Raw genomic sequence first — 21,017 nt, forward strand, 5'->3', positions numbered from 1 at the left:
CCGGCTCAGATACACCCGGAGAGTCGGGCACAAAACTCCTAGACAGAGCATCCGCCTTCACATTTTTAGAGCCCGGAAGATATGAAATCACAAAGTCAAAACGGGCAAAAAACAACGACCAACGAGCCTGTCTAGGATTCAACCGCTTGGCGGACTCGAGAGAAGTTAAGTTCTTATGATCAGTCAAGACCACCACGCGATGCTTAGCTCCTTCAAGCCAATGACGCCACTCCTCGAATGCCCACTTCATGGCCAGCAACTCTCGATTGCCCACATCATAATTTCGCTCAGCAGGCGAAAACTTCCTGGAAAAGAAGGCGCATGGTTTCATCACCGAGCAATCAGAACTTCTCTGCGACAAAACAGCCCCTGCTCCAATCTCAGAAGCATCAACCTCGACCTGGAACGGAAGCGAAACATCTGGTTGACACAACACAGGGGCAGAAGAAAAACGACGCTTCAACTCTTGAAAAGCTTCCACAGCAGCAGAAGACCAATTGACCACATCAGCACCTTTCTTGGTCAAATCGGTCAATGGTTTAGCAATACTAGAAAAATTGCAGATGAAGCGACGATAAAAATTAGCAAAGCCCAGGAACTTTTGCAGACTTTTCAGAGATGTCGGCTGAGTCCAATTATGGATGGCTTGGACCTTTACAGGGTCCATCTCAATAGTAGAAGGGGAAAAGATGAACCCCAAAAATGAAACCTTCTGGACACCAAAGAGACACTTTGATCCCTTCACAAACAAAGAATTAGCACGCAGGACCTGAAACACCGTTCTGACCTGCTTCACATGAGACTCCCAATCATCCGAGAAGATCAAAATGTCATCTAAGTACACAATCAGGAATTTATCCAGGTACTCTCGGAAGATGTCATGCATAAAGGACTGAAACACTGATGGAGCATTGGCTAGTCCGAATGGCATTACTAGATACTCAAAATGGCCCTCGGGCGTATTAAATGCAGTTTTCCACTCATCGCCTCGCTTAATACGCACAAGATTATACGCACCACGAAGATCTATCTTGGTGAACCAACTAGCCCCCTTAATGCGAGCAAACAAATCAGATAATAATGGCAAAGGGTACTGAAATTTAACCGTGATCTTATTTAGAAGGCGGTAATCTATACAAGGTCTCAGTGAACCATCCTTCTTGGCTACAAAAAAGAACCCTGCTCCTAATGGCGACGATGACGGGCGAATATGCCCCTTCTCCAAAGACTCCTTCACATAACTCCGCATAGCGGCGTGCTCAGGTACAGATAAATTAAACAGTCGACCTCTTGGGAATTTACTACCAGGAATCAAATCGATAGCACAATCACAATCCCTATGCGGAGGTAGGGTATCGGACTTGGGCTCATCAAATACATCCCGGTAATCAGACAAGAACTCTGGAACCTCAGAAGGGGTGGATGACGAAATAGTCAGAAATGGGACATCACCATGTACCCCCTGACAACCCCAGCTGGACACAGACATGGATTTCCAATCTAATACTGGATTATGGACTTGTAGCCATGGCAACCCCAACACGACCACATCATGCAGATTATGCAACACCAGAAAGCGAATAACCTCCTGATGTGCAGGAGCCATGCACATGGTCAGCTGGGTCCAGTACTGAGGCTTATTCTTGGCCAAAGGCGTAGCATCAATTCCTCTCAATGGAATAGGACACTGCAAGGGCTCCAAGAAAAACCCACAACGCCTAGCATACTCCAAGTCCATCAAATTCAGAGCAGCGCCTGAGTCCACAAATGCCATGACAGAATACGACGACAAAGAGCAGATCAAGGTAACGGACAGAAGAAATTTTGACTGTACCGTACCAATGGTGGCAGACCTAGCGAACCGCTTAGTGTGCTTAGGACAATCAGAGATAGCATGAGTGGAATCACCACAGTAGAAACACAGCCCATTCAGACGTCTGTGTTCTTGCCGTTCAACTCTGGTCAAAGTCCTATCGCACTGCATAGGCTCAGGTTTAAGCTCAGGTAATACCGCCAAATGGTGCACAGATTTACGCTCGCGCAAGCGTCGACCGATCTGAATGGCCAAAGACATAGACTCATTCAGACCAGCAGGCATAGGAAATTCCACCATGACATCCTTAAGGGCTTCAGAGAGACCTCTTCTGAAAATAGCCGCGAGCGCACCTTCATTCCACTGAGTGAGTACAGACCACTTTCTAAATTTCTGACAATATACCTCTATCTCATCCTGACCCTGACACAGAGCCAGCAAATTCTTCTCTGCCTGATCCACTGAATTAGGCTCATCGTACAGCAATCCGAGCGCCAGGAGAAACGCATCAATATTACTTAATGCAGGATCCCCTGGCGCAAGGGAAAATGCCCAGTCCTGAGGATCGCCACGCAAAAAAGAAATAACAATTCTCACTTGTTGAACTGGATCACCAGAAGAGCGAAGTTTCAAGGCCAGAAACAGTTTGCAATTATTTTTGAAATTCACAAACTTGGCTCTATCACCATAAAACAAATCAGGAATAGGAATTCTTGGTTCTAACATAGGCTTCTGAACCACCAAATCTTGAATCTTTTGTACATTTATAACGAGATTATCCAATGAAGAGCACAGAACCTGAATCTCCATGTCCACACCTGTGTCCTGAACTACCCAAATGTCTAGGGGAAAAAAAAGGCAAAACACAGTGCAAAGAAAAAAAAATGGTCTCAGAACTTCTTTTTTCCCTCTATTGAGAATCATTAGTACTTTGGGCCTCCAGTACTGTTATGAAAGGTAATTCAGTACCACAATGGACATAGAGGTCAGCGCACATACAGTGACCTGGCAATAACCCAAAAAACAAGAACGAGCTCTGAGACGTGGGAACTCTGTTGACCGCAATCCCTAATCCTCTAAAACCACACTAAAGGCAGCCGTGGATTGCGCCTAACGCTCCCTATGCAACTCGGCACGGCCTGAGAAACTAGCTAGCCTGAAGATAGAAAATAAGCCTACCTTGCCTCAGAGAAATATCCCCAAAGGAAAAGGCAGTCCCCCACATATAATGACTGTGAGTTAAGATGAAAAGACAATTGTAGAGATGAAATAGATTTAGCAAAGCGAGGCCCAACTTTCTGAACAGAGCGAGGATAGGAAAGGTAACTTTGCGGTCAACACAAAACCCTACAAAAACCACGCAAAGGGGGCAAAAAGACCCTCCGTACCGAACTAACGGCACGGAGGTACACCCTCTGCGTCCCAGAGCTTCCAGCAAGCAGGAAAAAACAAATAGACAAGCTAGACAGAAAAAAACAGCAAGCAAATAGCAAAGAATAACTTAGCTATGCAGAGCAGCAGGCCACAGGAACGATCCAGGAGGAGACAGGTCCAATACTAGAACATTGACTGGAGGCCAGGATCAAAGCACTAGGTGGAGTTAAATAGAGCAGCACCTAACGACTTCACCACATTACCTGAGGAAGGAAACTCAGAAGCCGCAGTACCACTTTCCTCCACCAACGGAAGCTCACAGAGAGAATCAGCCGAAGTACCACTTGTGACCACAAGAGGGAGCTCTGCCACAGAATTCACAACAGTACTCCTCCTGTCCTGTGTATATACACTGCACAGTACCGCTCCTCCTGTCCTGTATATATACACTGCACAGTACCTCTCCTATCCTGTATATATACACTGCACAGTACCACTCCTCCTGTCCTGTATATATACACTGCACAGTACCACTCCTCCTGTCCTGTATATATACACTGCACAGTACCACTCCTCCTGTATGTATACACTGCACAGTACCACTCCTCCTGTCCTGTATATATACACTGCACAGTACTGCTCCTGTCCTGTGTATATACACTGCACAGTACCACTCTTCCTGTCCTGTATATATACACTGCACAGTACCACTCCTCCTGTCCTGTATATATACACTGCACAGTACCTCTCCTCCTGTCCTGTATATATACACTGCACAGTACTCCTCCTGTCCTGTATATATATATATACACTGCACAGTACCACTCCTCCTGTATATATACACTGCACAGTACCACTCCTCCTGTATATATACACTGCACAGTACCACTCCTCCTGTATGTATACACTGCACAGTACTCCTCCTGTCCTGTATATATACACTGCACAGTACTCCTCCTGTCCTGTATATATACCCTGCACAGTACCACTCCTCCTGTATATATACTGCACAGTACCACTCCTCCTGTCCTGTATATACACACTGCACAGTACCGCTCCTCCTGTCCTGTATATATACACTGCACAGTACCGCTCCTCCTGTCCTGTATATATACACTGCACAGTACCACTCCTCCTGTATATATACACTGCACAGTACCACTCCTCCTGTATATATACAGTGCTCTGTCCCACTCCTCCTGTATATATACACTGCACAGTACCACTCCTCCTCTCCTGTATATATACACTGCACAGTACCACTCCTCCTCTCCTGTATATATACACTGCACAGTACTCCTCTTGTCCTGTATATATACACTGCACAGTACCACTCCTCCTGTCCTGTATATATACACTGCACAGTACCACTCCTCCTGTATATACAGTGGGGCAAAAAAGTATTTAGTCAGTCAGCAATAGTGCAAGTTCCACCACTTAAAAAGATGAGAGGCGTCTGTAATTTACATCATAGGTAGACCTCAACTATGGGAGACAAACTGAGAAAAAAAAATCCAGAAAATCACATTGTCTGTTTTTTTAACAATTTATTTGCATATTATGGTGGAAAATAAGTATTTGGTCAGAAACAAACAATCAAGATTTCTGGCTCTCACAGACCTGTAACTTCTTCTTTAAGAGTATCCTCTTTCCTCCACTCATTACCTGTAGTAATGGCACCTGTTTAAACTTGTTATCAGTATAAAAAGACACCTGTGCACACCCTCAAACAGTCTGACTCCAAACACCACTATGGTGAAGACCAAAGAGCTGTCAAAGGACACCAGAAACAAAATTGTAGCCCTGCACCAGGTTGGGAAGACTGAATCTGCAATAGCCAACCAGCTTGGAGTGAAGAAATCAACAGTGGGAGCAATAATTAGAAAATGGAAGACATACAAGACCACTGATAATCTCCCTCGATCTGGGGCTCCATGCAAAATCCCACCCCGTGGGGTCAGAATGATCACAAGAACGGTGAGCAAAAATCCCAGAACCATGCGGGGGGACCTATTGAATGAACTGCAGAGAGCTGGGACCAATGTAACAAGGCCTACCATAAGTAACACACTACGCCACCATGGACTCAGATCCTGCAGTGCCAGACGTGTCCCACTGCTTAAGCCAGTACATGTCCGGGCCCGTCTGAAGTTTGCTAGAGAGCATTTGGATGATCCAGAGGAGTTTTGGGAGAATGTCCTATGGTCTGATAAAACCAAACTGGAACTGTTTGGTAGAAACACAACTTGTCGTGTTTGGAGGAAAAAGAATACTGAGTTGCATCCATCAAACACCATACCTACTGTAAAGCATGGTGGTGGAAACATCATGCTTTGGGGCTGTTTCTCTGCAAAGGGGCCAGGACGACTGATCCGGTACATGAAAGAATGAATGGGGCCATGTATCGTAAGATTTTGAGTGCAAACCTCCTTCCATCAGCAAGGGCATTGAAGATGAAATGTGGCTGGGTCTTTCAACATGACAATGATCCAAAGCACACCGCCAGGGCAACGAAGGAGTGGCTTCGTAAGAAGCATTTCAAGGTCCTGGAGTGGCCTAGCCAGTCTCCAGATCTCAACCCTATAGAAAACCTTTGGAGGGAGTTGAAAGTCCGTGTTGCCAAGCGAAAAGCCAAAAACATCACTGCTCTAGAGGAGATCTGCATGGAGGAATGGGCCAACATAAAAACAACAGTGTGTGGCAACCTTGTGAAGACTTACAGAAAACGTTTGACCTCTGTCATTGCCAACAAAGGATATATTACAAAGTATTGAGATGAAATTTTGTTTCTAACCAAATACTTATTTTCCACCATAATATGCAAATAAATTGTTAAAAAAACAGACAATGTGATTTTCTGGATTTTTTTTTCCTCAGTTTGTCTCCCATAGTTGAGGTCTACCTATGATGTAAATTACAGACGCCTCTCATCTTTTTAAGTGGTGGAACTTGCACTATTGCTGACTGACTAAATACTTTTTTGCCCCACTGTATACACTGCACAGTACCACTCCTCCTGTATATATACACTGCACAGTACTCCTCCTGTCCTGTATATATACACTGCACAGTACCACTCCTCCTGTATATATACACTGCACAGTACCACTCCTCCTGTATATATACACTGCACAGCACCGCTCCTCCTGTCCTGTATATATACACTGCACAGTACCTCTCCTCCTGTCCTGTATATATACACTGCACAGTACCACTCCTCCTGTATATATACACTGCACAGTACCGCTCCTCCTGTCCTGTATATATACACTGCACAGTACCACTCCTCCTGTCCTGTATATATACACTGCACAGTACCACTCCTCCTGTCCTGTATATATACACTGCACAGTACCACTCCTCCTGTATATATACACTGCACAGTACCGCTCCTCCTGTCCTGTATATATACACTGCACAGTACCACTCCTCCTGTCCTGTATATATACACTGCACAGTACCACTCCTCCTGTCCTGTATATATACACTGCACAGTACCACTCCTCCTGTCCTGTATAAATACACTGCACAGTACCACTCCTCCTGTATATATACACTGCACAGTACCACTCCTGTATATATACACTGCACAGTACCACTCCTCCTGTATATATACACTGCACAGTACCACTCCTCCTGTATATATACACTGCACAGTACCACTCCTCCTGTATATATACACTGCACAGTACCACTCCTGTATATATACACTGCACAGTACCACTCCTCCTGTATATATACACTGCACAGTACCACTCCTCCTGTATATATACACTGCACAGTACCACTCCTCCTGTCCTGTATATATACACTGCACAGTACCACTCCTCCTGTCCTGTATATATACACTGCACAGCACCACTCCTCCTGTCCTGTATATATATACACTGCACAGTACCACTCCTCCTGTCCTGTATATATACACTGCACAGTACCACTCCTCCTGTATATATACACTGCACAGTACCACTCCTCCTGTATATATACACTGCACAGTACCACTCCTCCTGTCCTGTATATATACACTGCACAGTACCACTCCTCCTGTATATATACACTGCACAGTACCGCTCCTCCTGTCCTGTATATATACACTGCACAGTACCACTCCTCCTGTCCTGTATATATACACTGCACAGTACCGCTCCTCCTGTCCTGTATATATACACTGCACAGTACCACTTCTCCTGTATATATACACTGCACAGTACCACTCCTCCTGTATATATACACTGCACAGTACCACTCCTCCTGTCCTGTATATATACACTGCACAGTACCACTCCTCCTGTCCTGTATATATACACTGCACAGTACCACTCCTCCTGTCCTGTATATATACGCTGCACAGTACCACTCCACCTGTCCTGTATATATACACTGCACAGTACCACTCCTCCTGTATATATACACTGCACAGTACCGCTCCTCCTGTCCTGTATATATACACTGCACAGTACCACTTCTCCTGTATATATACACTGCACAGTACCACTCCTCCTGTCCTGTATATATACACTGCACAGTACCGCTCCTCCTGTCCTGTATATATACACTGCACAGTACCACTTCTCCTGTATATATACACTGCACAGTACCACTCCTCCTGTCCTGTATATATACACTGCACAGTACCGCTCCTCCTGTCCTGTATATATACACTGCACAGTACCACTTCTCCTGTATATATACACTGCACAGTACCACTCCTCCTGTCCTGTATATATACACTGCACAGTACCGCTCCTCCTGTCCTGTATATATACACTGCACAGTACCACTTCTCCTGTATATATACACTGCACAGCACCGCTCCTCCTGTCCTGTATATACACTGCACAGTACCACTCCTCCTGTCCTGTATATATACACTGCACAGCACCGCTCCTCCTGTCCTGTATATATACACTGCACAGTACCACTCCTCCTGTCCTGTATATATACAATGCACAGTACCACTCCTCCTGTATATATACACTGCACAGTACCACTCCTCCTGTATATATACACTGCACAGTACCACTCCTCCTGTCCTGTATATATACACTGCACAGTACCACTCCTCCTGTATATATACACTGCACAGTACCTCTCCTCCTGTATATATACACTGCACAGTACCACTCCTCCTGTATATATACACTGCACAGTACCACTCCTCCTGTATATATACACTGCACAGTACCACTCCTCCTGTATATATACACTGCACAGTACCACTCCTCCTGTATATATACACTGCACAGTACCACTCCTCCTGTCCTGTATATATACACTGCACAGTACCACTCCTCCTGTCCTGTGTATATACACTGCACAGTACCACTCCTCCTGTATATATACACTGCACAGTACCTCTCCTCCTGTATATATACACTGCACAGTACCACTCCTCCTGTATATATACACTGCACAGTACCACTCCTCCTGTATATATACACTGCACAGTACCTCTCCTCCTGTATATATACACTGCACAGTACCACTCCTCCTGTCCTGTATATATACACTGCACAGTACCACTCCTCCTGTATATATACACTGCACAGTACCACTCCTCCTGTCCTGTATATATACACTGCACAGTACCACTCCTCCTGTATATATACACTGCACAGTACCACTCCTCCTGTCCTGTATATATACACTGCACAGTACCACTCCTCCTGTATATATACACTGCACAGTACCACTCCTCCTGTCCTGTATATATATACACTGCACAGTACCCCTCCTCCTGTATATATACACTGCACAGTACCGCTCCTCCTGTCCTGTATATATACACTGCACAGTACCACTCCTCCTGTCCTGTATATATACACTGCACAGTACCACTCCTCCTGTATATATACACTGCACAGTACCACTCCTCCTGTCCTGTATATATACACTGCACAGTACTCCTCCTGTCCTGTATATATACACTGCACAGTACCACTCCTCCTGTCCTGTATATATACAGTACAGACCATAAGTTTGGACACACTTTCTCATTTAAAGATTTTTCTGTATTTTCGTGACTATGAAAATTGTACATTCACACTGAAGGCATCAAAACTATGAATTAACACATGTGGAATTTTATACTTAACAAAAAAGTGTGAAACAACTGAAATTATGTCCTATATTCTCGGTTCTTCAAAGTAGCCACCTTTTGCTTTGATGACTGCTTTGCACACTCTTGGCATTCTCTTGATGAGCTTCAAGAGGTAGTCACCGGGAATAGTCTTCCAACAATCTTGAAGCAGTTCCCAGAGATGCTTAGCACTTGTTGGCCCTTTTGCCTTCACTCTGCGGTCCAGCTCACCCCAAACCATCTCGATTGGGTTCAGGTCTGGTGACTGTGGAGGGAACCAGGCATGTAGAGTCCATCCGTTCACCTTTTCTGCGTCGCACAAAGACACGGTGGTTGGAACCAAAGATCTCAAATTTGGACTCATCAGACCAAAGCACAGATTTCCACTGGTCTAATGTCCATTCCTTGTGTTCTTTATCCCAAACAAGTCTCTTCTGCTTGTTGCCTGTCCTTAGCAGTGGTTTCCTAGCAGCTATTTTACCATGAAGGCCTGCTGCACAAAGTCTCCTCTTAACTGTTGTTATAGAGATGTGTCTGCTGCTAGAACTCTGTGTGGCATTGACCTGGTCTCTAATCTGAGCTGCTGTTAACCTGCGATTTCTGAGGCTGGTGACTCGGATAAACTTATCCTCAGAAGCAGAGGTGACTCTTGGTCTTCCTTTCCTGGGGCGGTCCTCATGTGAACCAGTTTCTTTGTAGCGCTTGATGGTTTTTGCCACTGCACTTGGGGACACTTTCAACTTTTTCCCAATTTTTCCGGACTGACTGACCTTCATTTCTTAAAGTAATGATGGCCACTCGTTTTTCTTTTCTTAGCTGCTTTTTTCTTGCCATAATACAATTTCTAACAGTCTATTCAGTAGGACTATCAGCTGTGTATCCACCAGACTTCTGCACAACACAACTGATGGTCTCAACCCCATTTATAAGGCAAGAAATCCCACTTATTAAACCTGACAGGGCACACCTGTGAAGTGAAAACCATTCCCGGTGACTACCTCTTGAAGCTCATCAAGAGAATGCCAAGAGTGTGCAAAGCAGTCATCACAGCAAAAGGTGGCAATTTGAAGAACCTAGAATATAAGACATAATTTCAGTTGTTTCACACTTTTTTGTTAAGTATATAATTCCACATGTGACAATTCATAGTTTTGAGGCCTTCAGTGTGAATGTACAATTTTCATAGTCATGAAAATGCAGAAAAATCGTTAAATGAGAAGGTGTGTCCAAACTTTTGGTCTGTACTGTATATATACACTGCACAATACCACACTACAGCCTCCATCCTCCTCAGCCCTGTGGTGACTACAGCCCCCATCCTCCTCAGCCCTGTGGTGACTACAGCCCCCATCCTCCTCGGCCCCGTGGTGACTACAGCCCCCATCCTCCTCGGCCCCGTGGTGACTACATCCTCCATCCTCCTCGGCCCCGTGGTGACTACAGCCTCCATCCTCCTCGGCCCTGTGGTGACTACAGCCCCCATCCTCCTCGGCCCTGCGGTGACTACAGCCCTCATCCTCCTCGGCCCTGCGGTGACTACAGCCTCCATCCTCCTCGGCCCTGTTGTGACTACAGCCTCCATCCTCCTCAGCCCTGTGGTGACTACAGCCCCCATCCTCCTCAGCCCCGTGGTGACTACAGCCTCCATCCTCCTCGGCCCTGTGGTGACTACAGCCCCCATCCTCCTCGGCCCCGCTCCTGTGGTGACTACAGCCCCCATCCTCCTCGGCCCTGTGGTGACTACAGCCTCCATCCTCCTCGGCCCTGTTGTGACTACAGCCTCCATCCTCCTCGGCCCCGTGGTGACTACAGCCTCCATCCTCCTCGGCCCCGCTCCTGTGGTGACTACAGCCCCCATCCTCCTCAGCCCCGTGGTGACTACAGCCTCCATCCTCCTCAGCCCCGTGGTGACTACAGCCCCCATCCTCCTCGGCCCCGCTCCTGTGGTGACTACAGCCCCCATCCTCCTCGGCCCTGTGGTGACTACAGCCTCCATCCTCCTCGGCCCTGTGGTGACTACAGCCTCCATCCTCCTCGGCCCTGTGGTGACTACAGCCCCCATCCTCCTCGGCCCTGTGGTGACTACAGCCCCCATCCTCCTCGGCCCTGTGGTGACTACAGCCCCCATCCTCCTCGGCCCTGTGGTGACTACAGCCCCCACCCTCCTCGGCCCTGTGGTGACTACAGCCCCCATCCTCCTCAGCCCTGTGGTGACTACAGCCCTCATCCTCCTCAGCCCTGTGGTGACTACAGCTCCCATCCTCCTCGGCCCTGTGGTGACTACAGCCCCCATCCTCCTCGGCCCTGTGGTGACTACAGCCCCCATCCTCCTCGGCCCTGTGGTGACTACAGCCCCCATCCTCCTCGGCCCTGTGGTGACTACAGCCCTCATCCTCCTCGGCCCTGTGGTGACTACAGCCCCCATCCTCCTCGGCCCTGTGGTGACTACAGCCCTCATCCTCCTCGGCCCTGTGGTGACTACAGCTCCCATCCTCCTCGGCCCTGTGGTGACTACAGCCCCCATCCTCCTCGGCCCTGTGGTGACTACAGCCCCCATCCTCCTCGGCCCTGCGGTGACTACAGCCCCCATCCTCCTCGGCCCTGCGGTGACTACAGCCCCCATCCTCCTCGGCCCTGTGGTGACTACAGCCCCCATCCTCCTCGGCCCTGCGGTGACTACAGCCCCCATCCTCCTCGGCCCTGCGGTGACTACAGCCCTCATCCTCCTCGGCCCTGCGGTGACTACAGCCCCCATCCTCCTCGGCCCTGCGGTGACTACAGCCCCCATCCTCCTCGGCCCTGCGGTGACTACAGCCCTCATCCTCCTCGGCCCTGCGGTGACTACAGCCCCCATCCTCCTCGGCCCTGTGGTGACTACAGCCCCCATCCTCCTCGGCCCTGTGGTGACTACAGCCCCCATCCTCCTCGGCCCTGTGGTGACTACAGCCCTCATCCTCCTCGGCCCTGTGGTGACTACAGCCCCCATCCTCCTCGGCCCTGTGGTGACTACAGCCCTCATCCTCCTCGGCCCTGTGGTGACTACAGCTCCCATCCTCCTCGGCCCTGTGGTGACTACAGCCCCCATCCTCCTCGGCCCTGTGGTGACTACAGCCCCCATCCTCCTCGGCCCTGCGGTGACTACAGCCCTCATCCTCCTCGGCCCTGCGGTGACTACAGCCCCCACCCTCCTCGGCCCTGCGGTGACTACAGCCCCCATCCTCCTCGGCCCTGCGGTGACTACAGCCCCCATCCTCCTCGGCCCTGCGGTGACTACAGCCCCCATCCTCCTCGGCCCTGCGGTGACTACAGCCCCCATCCTCCTCGGCCCTGCGGTGACTACAGCCCCCATCCTCCTCGGCCCTGTGGTGACTACAGCCCTCATCCTCCTCGGCCCTCCTCCTCGGCCCTGTGGTGACTACAGCTCCCATCCTCCTCGGCCCTGTGGTGACTACAGCCCCCATCCTCCTCGGCCCTGTGGTGACTACAGCCCCCATCCTCCTCGGCCCTGTGGTGACTACAGCCCCCATCCTCCTCGGCCCTGTGGTGACTACAGCCTCCATCCTCCTCAGCCCTGTGGTGACTACAGCCCTCATCCTCCTCAGCCCTGTGGTGACTACAGCTCCCATCCTCCTCGGCCCTGCGGTGACTACAGCCCCCATCCTCCTCGGCCCTGCGGTGACTACAGCCCCCATCCTCCTCGGCCCTGCGGTGACTACAGCCCCCATTCTCCTCGGCCCTGCGGTGACTACAGCCCCCATCCTCCTCGGCCCTGCGGTGACTACAGCCCCCATCCTCCTCGGCCCTGCGGTGACTACAGCCCCCACCCTCCTCGGCCCTGTGGTGACTACAGCCCCCATCCTCCTCGGCCCTGCGGTGACTACAGCCCCCATCCTCCTCGGCCCTGCGGTGACTACAGCCTCCATCCTCCTCGGCCCTGCGGTGACTACAGCCCCCATCCTCCTCGGCCCTGTGGTGACTACAGCCTCCATCCTCCTCGGCCCTGCGGTGACTACAGCCTCCATCCTCCTCGGCCCTGTGGTGACTACAGCCCCCATCCTCCTCGGCCCTGCGGTGACTACAGCCTCCATCCTCCTCGGCCCTGCGGTGACTACAGCCCCCATCCTCCTCGGCCCTGCGGTGACTACAGCCCCCATCCTCCTCGGCCCTGCGGTGACTACAGCCCCCACCCTCCTCGGCCCTGCGGTGACTACAGCCCCCACCCTCCTCGGCCCTGCGGTGACTACAGCCCCCATCCTCCTCGGCCCTGCGGTGACTACAGCCCCCATCCTCCTCGGCCCTGCGGTGACTACAGCCCCCACCCTCCTCGGCCCTGCGGTGACTACAGCCCCCATCCTCCTCGGCCCTGCGGTGACTACAGCCCCCATTCTCCTCGGCCCTGCGGTGACTACAGCCCCCATCCTCCTCGGCCCTGCGGTGACTACAGCCCCCATCCTCCTCGGCCCTGCGGTGACTACAGCCCCCATCCTCCTCGGCCCTGCGGTGACTACAGCCCCCATCCTCCTCGGCCCTGCGGTGACTACAGCCCCCATTCTCCTCGGCCCTGCGGTGACTACAGCCCCCATCCTCCTCGGCCCTGCGGTGACTACAGCCCCCATCCTCCTCGGCCCTGCGGTGACTACAGCCCCCACCCTCCTCGGCCCTGTGGTGACTACAGCCCCCATCCTCCTCGGCCCTGCGGTGACTACAGCCCCCATCCTCCTCGGCCCTGCGGTGACTACAGCCCCCATCCTCCTCGGCCCTGCGGTGACTACAGCCCCCATCCTCCTCGGCCCTGTGGTGACTACAGCCTCCATCCTCCTCGGCCCTGCGGTGACTACAGCCTCCATCCTCCTCGGCCCTGTGGTGACTACAGCCCCCATCCTCCTCGGCCCTGCGGTGACTACAGCCCCCATCCTCCTCGGCCCTGCGGTGACTACAGCCTCCATCCTCCTCGGCCCTGCGGTGACTACAGCCCCCATCCTCCTCGGCCCTGTGGTGACTACAGCCCCCATCCTCCTCGGCCCTGCGGTGACTACAGCCTCCATCCTCCTCGGCCCTGCGGTGACTACAGCCCCCATCCTCCTCGGCCCCGTGGTGACTACAGCCCCCACCCTCCTCGGCCCTGCGGTGACTACAGCCCCCATCCTCCTCGGCCCTGCGGTGACTACAGCCCCCATCCTCCTCGGCCCTGCGGTGACTACAGCCCCCATCCTCCTCCTCTCAGGGTTGGGGTCCCCCAGGCCTCGTGTGAGGGGCAGTGTGTATCCGGCCTGTGATTGGCTGGAAGTTTCCCGCAGCTCTGGAGGAGGAGTGCAGCTCTGGAGCTCGGGCCCTTTCTAGCAGCAGCCGCAGCTCTGTGCGCACAGCTCTCCACACCGAGGACCATGGGCAGGAGGAGCATGGCGCCTGCCACAGCAGAGGTGCAGTATGACCCTCACTATGTGCTGCGGCGCTGCACTGGGCTCAGGTGGCACCTGGGAGCGGGCAGCAGCTGTGTGCACACGTGTGGCCCCTGGCTCCCTGCTGCCTTGTGCCCAGGGGCCCCTTATAGAAGGACCCGGATCCCCCGCAGTAACTGGTCACAGGTTGTTATGTCCGAGCAGCCACATGTCTGCTCCCTGCACCGCCCGCCGGCGGCCACCAGGGGGAGCACACAGCGCTTATGTACTGCCATCCCTGTGTGCACCGCTGGGGGGAGCTGTGAGGACAGAGTGATGTGTAACCTGCCAGTGATGGAGCGGGCAGATGGCTGCGCTCTGTGCCACCTGTCACGTGAGGGGCAGTAACAGTGTGATGTCTGCAGCAATATTCAGCTACACGAGGCCACCCTGCCAAAAAGAAATGATTGTCAGCACCCCTGGTGACCTGGGGCAGTGAAGAGTTAATATCGGCACCCCCGGAGGAGGGAAGAAGGGAGTTAATGTCACCCCTGGTGATTTGTGGAGATGAGGCATTAATGTCAGCACCCATAGTGATCTGGAGAGGTGAGGAGTTAATGTCGGCACCCCTAGTGGTCGGGGGAAGAAGGGAGTTAATATCAGCACCCCTGATGACTTGGGCAATTGAGGAGTTAATGTCAGCACCCCTGATGACTTGGGGAGATGAGGAGTTAATGTCGGCACCCCTGATGACTTGGGGAGATGAGGAGTTAATGTCAGCACCCCTGATGACTTGGGGAGATGAGGAGTTAATGTCAGCACCCCTGGTGGTTAGTGGCAGTGAGGAGTTACACCTGGAGTGTTGGTTGTCACTTTTGTGTCTCTTGCAGTGTTCTCTCCCTCAACCATTGACATTATCTATTCCATACCAAATTCTCCTGTACACTCACATATACTGGCCACACAATCTACAAGAGGTCTCTCTGTTGTTCCTGAGGTCTCTCTCGGTCTCTCCAGCTTTCCCTGCACACTTTTGGGGTCTGTCTCTTCATCTTTCTCTGCAGTCTTTTGGGGTCTGTCTCTCCTCCTTTCTCTGCAGTCTTTTGGGGTCTGTCTCTCCTCTTTTCTCTGCAGTCTTTTGGGGTCTGTCTTTCCCATCTTTCTCTGCAGTCTTTTGGGGTCTGTCTCTCCCTCTTTTCTCTGCAGTCTTTTGGGGTCTGTCTTTCCCATCTTTCTCTGCAGTCTTTTGGGGTCTGTCTCTCCTCTTTTCTCTGCAGTCTTTTGGGGTCTGTCTCTCCTCTTTTCTCTGCAGTCTTTTGGGGTCTGTCTCTCCTCTTTTCTCTGCAGTCTTTTGGGGTCTGTCTCTCTTCTTTTCTCTGCAGTCTTTTGGGGTGTGTCTCTCCTCCTTTCTCTGCAGTCTTTTGGGGTCTGTCTTTCCCATCTTTCTCTGCAGTCTTTTGGGGTCTGTCTCTCCTCTTTTCTCTGCAGTCTTTTGGGGTCTGTCTCTCCTCTTTTCTCTGCAGTCTTTTGGGGTCTGTCTTTCCCATCTTTCTCTGCAGTCTTTTGGGGTCTGTCTCTCCCTCTTTTCTCTGCAGTCTTTTGGGGTCTGTCTTTCCCATCTTTCTCTGCAGTCTCTTGTGGTCTGTCTCTCCGGCTTTGAACATCTAGAGGTGACATTTCGTCCCTTCTTCTTTGCCCTCTCGCTCAGTGACATTGGATGGAGACGTCTGTTATCAGTAATTTCCGCGTCTTGTCACAGATTCTCTGGGATTTGGGTCTGGACGGTGACTGCGCCGCTCAGACACAGGAATATGCTCTGATCTAACCCTTCATTGTAACTCTGGCAGGATATTTGGGGTTCTCCTTCTGGAAGGTGAACCTATGCCCCAGTTTCAAGTCTCCTGCAGCAGGTTTTCCTCCAGGATTGCTCTGTATTTACTTCCATCTATCTTCTCATCACCTCTAACCATTTTCCCTGCCCCTGCTGAAGAAAAGCCTCCCCACAGCAGGATGCTGCCACCATGTGTAACAGTGGGGATGGTGTTTTCAGGGTGATGTGCAGTGTTAGTTCATACATGGCGGTTTCCTTTCGTCTCCTCTGACCAGAGCCCCTTCTTCCACACGCTCACTGTGCCCCCTACCTGGATTTTTGCAAACTACAAATGGGATTTCTTATAACTTTCAAAAATGTCTTTCTTTCCACGCTTTCACAAAGGCCAGATATGTGGAGTATACGACTAATAGTTGTCCTGTGGTCAGATTCTCCCCTTCATTCCATTCTTGTATGATGGATTAATGCTTTGTGAGATGTTCAGAGCTTGGGCTATTTTTTTATAATTTATCCCTGCTTTCCTCTTCTCCACAACTTTATCCCTGACCTGTCTGGTGAGCTCCTTGGGTTTCCATGGTCATGTTTGATCTCTGACGTTCTCACACAAACCTCTGAGGCCTTCACAGAACATCTGTAGTTATACCGAGAAGAAATCGCACCCAGGAGGACGCAATGTGCTAATGATGGGATCTATGCAGGCGATTGGTCACTCAGGATGTTATTCAGGGGGATCAGACCGCAGGGGGCTGAATACTAATGCACCTCACAATTCCCAGAAATCCCGTATCATTTCCTTTACACGTCACAAATCCTTATTACTTGTTGTATCACACAAAATCCCAATAAAATTTATGTAAATTTGTGGCTGTAACGTGAAAAAAGTGGAAATGTTCACACGGGGTATGAAGACTTTTTGAAGGCTCTGTATAATGTGCTGGTTATTATACATCGCAATTTGCTATAACGTTGGTACCGCCATTCATTCTCATTACCCCTCTCAGTGCGGATCGGTGGGTCTGCACGGCTGATGTTACTGGGGTGACTGTGGGCTCCTCGCTCGGGGGATCGGTCTGCTGTGGTGGGTGTACGCCATTGCCCTCCGCTCCAGGGTCGTCCTTCACTGATCCCATTTCCATTTGTCCGCAGGCTGAGAAGAAGCAGCAGCTGGTCGCTGTGATCAACGCCATGGAGGAGACGGTGTCCAGTAACCCCCAGAAGGAGGAGGAGAGTTCCCCACCGGCCTCCCAGCAGCCCACAGACCCGGCCTCCCCCACCGTGGCCACCACTCCTGAGCCCGTGGTGGCCGATGCCGTGGATAACAACACCTCCAAGTCAGCGGACGATGATGCAGAGTATGAGGTCAGGGGAGGAGGAGAGGAGTAGCGAGTGTAGTAGGTGTGACTGGAGATTAGCGCCCCTCTTGTATCTCGCAGGACGGGCGAGGCTTCGGCATCGGGGAGCTGGTCTGGGGGAAGCTCCGAGGCTTCTCCTGGTGGCCGGGACGCATTGTGTCATGGTGGATGACTGGACGCAGCCGGGCGGCGGAGGGGACTCGCTGGGTCATGTGGTTTGGAGATGGCAAGTTTTCCGTGGTAAGTTGTAACCACGCCCCTGAGCAGGTGACCACGCCCCTGAACAGGAGACCATGCCCCTGAGCAGGTGACCACGCCCCTGACCAGGTGACCCAGAGTGATTTATAACGGTATAATCTCCGACAGGTCTGCGTGGAGAAGCTCATGGCCCTCAGCTCGTTCGCCAACACCTTCCACCAAGCAACATATAGCAAGCAACCCATGTACAGGAAGGCCATCTACGAAGTGCTACAGGTGAGCAGGGCCGACAGTACCCCCCCAGCCGAAAATAGGACCCCGCCTGTGCCCCCCACACCTCCAGCCGAACATAGGACCCTGCCTGTGTCCCCCACACCTCCAGCCGAACATAGGACCCGCCTGTGCCCCCCACACCTCCAGCCGAACATAGGACCTCACCTGTGCCTGAACCTGAACATAGGACCCTGCCTGTGCCCCCACACCTCCAGCCGAATATAGGACCCGCCTGTGCCCCCAACACCTCCAGCTGAATATAGGAGCTGCCTGTGCCCCCCACACCTCCAGCTGAATATAGGACCTGCCTGTGCCCCCCCACACCTCCAGCTGAACATAGGACCCGCCTGTGCCCCCCACACCTCCAGCTGAATATAGGACCTGCCTGTGCCCCCCACACCTCCAGCCGAATATAGGACCCGCCTGTGCCCCCAACACCTCCAGCTGAATATAGGACCTGCCTGTGCCCCCCACACCTCCAGCTGAACATAGGACCCGCCTGTGCCCCCAACACCTCCAGCTGAATATAGGACCTGCCTGTGCCCCCAACACCTCCAGCTCAACATAGGACCCACCTGTGCCCCCCACACCTCCAGCTGAATATAGGACCCTCCTGTGCCCCCCACACCTCCAGCTGAATATAGGACCCTGCCTGTGCCCCCACACCTCCAGCCGAATATAGGACCCGCCTGTGCCCCCAACACCTCCAGCTGAATATAGGACCTGCCTGTGCCCCCAACACCTCCAGCTCAACATAGGACCCACCTGTGCCCCCCACACCTCCAGCTGAATATAGGACCCTCCTGTGCCCCCCACACCTCCAGCTGAATATAGGACCCTGCCTGTGCCCCCACACCTCCAGCCGAATATAGGACCCGCCTGTGCCCCCAACACCTCCAGCTGAATATAGGACCCGCCTGTGCCCCCCACACCTCCAGCTGAATATAGGACCCACCTGTGCCCCCAACACCTCCAGCTGAACATAGGACCCGCCTGTGCCCCCAACACCTCCAGCTGAATATAGGACCTGCCTGTGCCCCCAACACCTCCAGCTGAACATAGGACCCACCTGTGCCCCCCACACCTCCAGCTGAATATAGGACCCGCCTGTGCCCCCAACACCTCCAGCTGAATATAGGAGCTGCCTGTGCCCCCAACACCTCCAGCTGAACATAGGACCTGCCTGTACCCCCCACACCTCCAGCTGAACATAGGACCTGCCTGTACCCCCCACACCTCCAGCTGAACATAGGACCCGCCTGTGCCCCCCACACCTCCAGCTGAATATAGGACCTGCCTGTGCCCCCCACACCTCCAGCTGAACATAGGACTGGCCTGTGCCCCCCACACCTCCAGCTGAGTATAGGACCCGCCTATGCCCCCCACACCTCCAGCTGAACATAGGACCCGCCTGTGCCCCCCACACCTCCAGCTGAATATAGGACCCGCCTGTGCCCCCCACACCTCCAGCTGAACATAGGACCCGCCTGTGCCCCCAACACCTCCAGCTGAATATAGGACCTGCCTGTGCCCCCCACACCTCCAGCCGAACATAGGACCCGCCTGTGCCCACCACACCTCCAGCTGAACATAGGACCCGCCTGTGCCCCCCACACCTCCAGCTGAATATAGGACCTGCCTGTGCCCCCCACACCTCCAGCTGAACATAGGACCCGCCTGTGCCCCCCACACCTCCAGCTGAATATAGGACCCGCCTGTGCCCCCCACACTTCCAGCCGAATATAGGACCGGCCTGTGCCCACCACACCTCCAGCTGAACATAGGACCCCGCCTGTGCCCCCACACCTCCAGCTGAATATAGGACCCTCCTGTGCCCCCCACACCTCCAGCTGAATATAGGACCCGCCTGTGCCCCCCACACTTCCAGCCGAATATAGGACCCGCCTGTGCCCACCACACCTCCAGCTGAACATAGGACCCCGCCTGTGCCCCCACACCTCCAGCTGAACATAGGACCCTCCTGTGCCCCCCACACCTCCAGCTGAATATAGGACCCGCCTGTGCCCCCCACACCTCCAGCTGAACATAGGACCCGCCTGTGCCCCCAACACCTCCAGCCGAATATAGGACCCCGCCTGTGCCCCCCACACCTCCAGCTGAATATAGGACCCCGCCTGTGCCCCCCACACCTCCAGCTGAATATAGGACCCGCCTGTGCCCCCCACACTTCCAGCCGAACATAGGACCCCGCCTGTGCCCCCACACCTCCAGCTGAACATAGGACCCCGCCTGTGCCCCCCACACCTCCAGCCGAACATAGGACCCTCCTGTGCCCCCCACACCTCCAGCTGAACATAGGACCCTCCTGTGCCCCCCACACCTCCAGCTGAACATAGGACCCGCCTGTGCCCCCCACACCTCCAGCTGAATATAGGACCCGCCTGTGCCCCCCACACTTCCAGCCGAACATAGGACCCCGCCTGTGCCCCCACACCTCCAGCTGAACATAGGACCCCGCCTGTGCCCCCCACACCTCCAGCCGAACATAGGACCTGTCTGTGCCCCCCACACCTCCAGCTGAACATAGGACCCCGCCTGTTCCCCCCACACCTCCAGCTGAACATAGGACCCCGCCTGTGCCCCCACACCTCCACCTGAATATATGACCCTGCCTGTGCCCACCACACCTCCAGCTGAACATAGGACCCTACCTGTGCCCCCACACCTCCAGCTGAACATAGGACCCTGCCTGTGCCCC

The 21,017-nt window shown here is 52.7% G+C and overlaps 1 protein-coding gene across 4 annotated transcripts in view; it reads left to right on the forward strand.

The window, feature by feature from the left end:
- Nucleotides 1–21,017, forward strand: part of LOC138638852 (DNA (cytosine-5)-methyltransferase 3A) — a 254,664-nt gene that overhangs the window by 204,508 nt on the left and 29,139 nt on the right. For 3 of the 4 annotated variants that reach the window (XM_069728517.1, XM_069728519.1, XM_069728521.1), the window contains 3 exons: nucleotides 17,622–17,834; nucleotides 17,909–18,067; nucleotides 18,194–18,301. In XM_069728517.1, the coding sequence (XP_069584618.1) occupies nucleotides 17,622–17,834; nucleotides 17,909–18,067; nucleotides 18,194–18,301 (480 nt within the window). Of the gene's footprint in view, nucleotides 1–14,593; nucleotides 14,687–17,621; nucleotides 17,835–17,908; nucleotides 18,068–18,193; nucleotides 18,302–21,017 lie in introns of those variants that run through there. The other variant, XM_069728520.1, reaches the window with a different exon arrangement.

This window comes from Ranitomeya imitator, chromosome 5 (genome assembly GCF_032444005.1).
Source record: "Ranitomeya imitator isolate aRanImi1 chromosome 5, aRanImi1.pri, whole genome shotgun sequence".
Lineage (NCBI taxonomy): Eukaryota > Metazoa > Chordata > Amphibia > Anura > Dendrobatidae > Ranitomeya > Ranitomeya imitator.